Here is a 1,584-nt window from a genome sequence, read left to right as displayed (position 1 = left end):
GGGGAGCAGAGTCTGGGCTAAATGGCAGCCTGGCGCCAGGGAGGTGCTGGAGGTAAAGTGGGGCCCGTGCCCGTCCCTCTGACCCATCTACCTGCCATGGTCTGACCAGGGCCGCCTCGGGCAAGCCGGGCACGGTGCCACCCCTGGCTCCACGGCTCCTCAGCTGAGCAGGCTGGACCCCAGGGCTGGCAGGACTCGCTCGCTGTCTTTGTGGTGGGTCAGTCAGGCTGCCAGGATGGGTCAGAGGCTGCCGCCATTCCCAGAGAGCAAGTTAAACAAGAACAGGACGAGTTAACATGTAACTTTGGTCACGAGCAGTGCTGTGCGCTGGCTGCCTCGGGGATGGCGGCGGGCACCCAGACACCAGAACAGAGTCGCTCTGAGCCCCGCACACCGGGCCCTCGACTCACCTTCACCTGCCCCAGGGCCACCACCGTGATGGCCCAGGACGGAACAGTGGGCATCCTGCTGGCACCCTCATGAGGCCAGGAGGGGGCCTGCCCTGCACACTCACCCGTCCACACCCCTCCTCTGCACAGGCTGTCTGCACACCCTCCTCTCCCCACACCCCCTGCACACACACCTGCACTCAGCTCCCACCTTGGCCCGTGTCCGCACGTGGACACTCCCCACCCTCCAGCCCTCTGGGGCCCACGCAGTGGGCGCACCCGGCACACACTGGCACAGCTCCTGCCAGGGACACAGCCAGGAGCACCTGCATGTCCCCACCACACACATGAACCAGCCCCTTGGCACACAGCAGCCTCCTGTTGTCCCTCGCTCTCCCAGCCTGACCCAGGACAGGCCTCAGGCCGGGGAGGCCTCGGCGGGTGAGGATTCAGGCTCCCGCAGAGCAGCAGGCCGAGGGGGGAGGGCGCCCAGTCACCTGGTTCCGGTCCTGCTAGCAACGCTGGTCATGGATGGCATTGACCTGTGCTTGGGAGCAACCGCCGCTCGGCAGGGCCCCCGGCCCAGTCCCACCGCGGCTGCTGGGGACCCATCGCCCAGCAGGGCGAGGACCTGGCTTTGTGTGTGTATTTTAATCAGAACTTTTCCGAAGCTTCCTGGCCGCGCAGTCACATCCTCTCCGAACCCTAAACCCCACCCAGGCGCCACCCCCCCAGGCAGGCGGGCAGTGGGTTGCCCCCGCCCGCCCCGCCTGCCGCTCTTCCTGTAACTCTGAGTCAAGGGCTCCTTCCTCTGGGCCCGCCCCAGCCCGGGCACCGCTTCCCGGGGCCAGGCCTGAGGTGCCGGGAGGATGCAGAGGCCGGGGACCAGGCAACGCGAGGGGTCCTGGTGAGGAGACCCCCCTCGGGCCGTCCTGCACACACACAGGAGGGCCCGCTGGGCAGTGTGGCCTGCTGCCTGCAGACCTCACAGACACCACACCAGGGGAGTGGGGGAGTCTCCACGTCCTCCCCCCAAGTGAGCAGCCCCCGTGTCTCTAACCTCTGACCTGTTGGGGGGGAGGGGTCCTACAGAAACTTCTGCCAATAATGGGGCCTTGAGCGGGGCTCTCTGGTCCCCTCCGGTGTAGCCCCCAAACGGTGAGCAGTCACAAGTGGGCTGAGGTATCCTGTGGAG

At 67.0% G+C, this 1,584-nt stretch overlaps 1 protein-coding gene across 1 annotated transcript in view; it reads right to left on the bottom strand.

Annotated features, from left to right (window-relative positions):
• The window catches only part of SIGIRR (single immunoglobulin and toll-interleukin 1 receptor (TIR) domain), a 5,333-nt gene extending 3,791 nt beyond the window's left edge, over positions 1-1,542 (bottom strand). The window contains exons 1-2 of the mRNA XM_014534009.1: positions 887-1,542; positions 92-247 (exon numbers count right to left, since the gene is read on the bottom strand). Of these exons, the coding sequence (XP_014389495.1) occupies positions 92-98 (7 nt within the window). The 5' untranslated portion in view covers positions 99-247; positions 887-1,542. The remainder of the gene's footprint in view (positions 1-91; positions 248-886) is intronic.
• Positions 1,543-1,584: the final 42 nt, after the last annotated feature.

The sequence above is a fragment of the Myotis brandtii genome, unplaced genomic scaffold, assembly GCF_000412655.1.
Source record: "Myotis brandtii unplaced genomic scaffold, ASM41265v1 scaffold1236, whole genome shotgun sequence".
NCBI lineage: Eukaryota > Metazoa > Chordata > Mammalia > Chiroptera > Vespertilionidae > Myotis > Myotis brandtii.
This window is presented reverse-complemented; position numbering and strand designations above follow the sequence as displayed.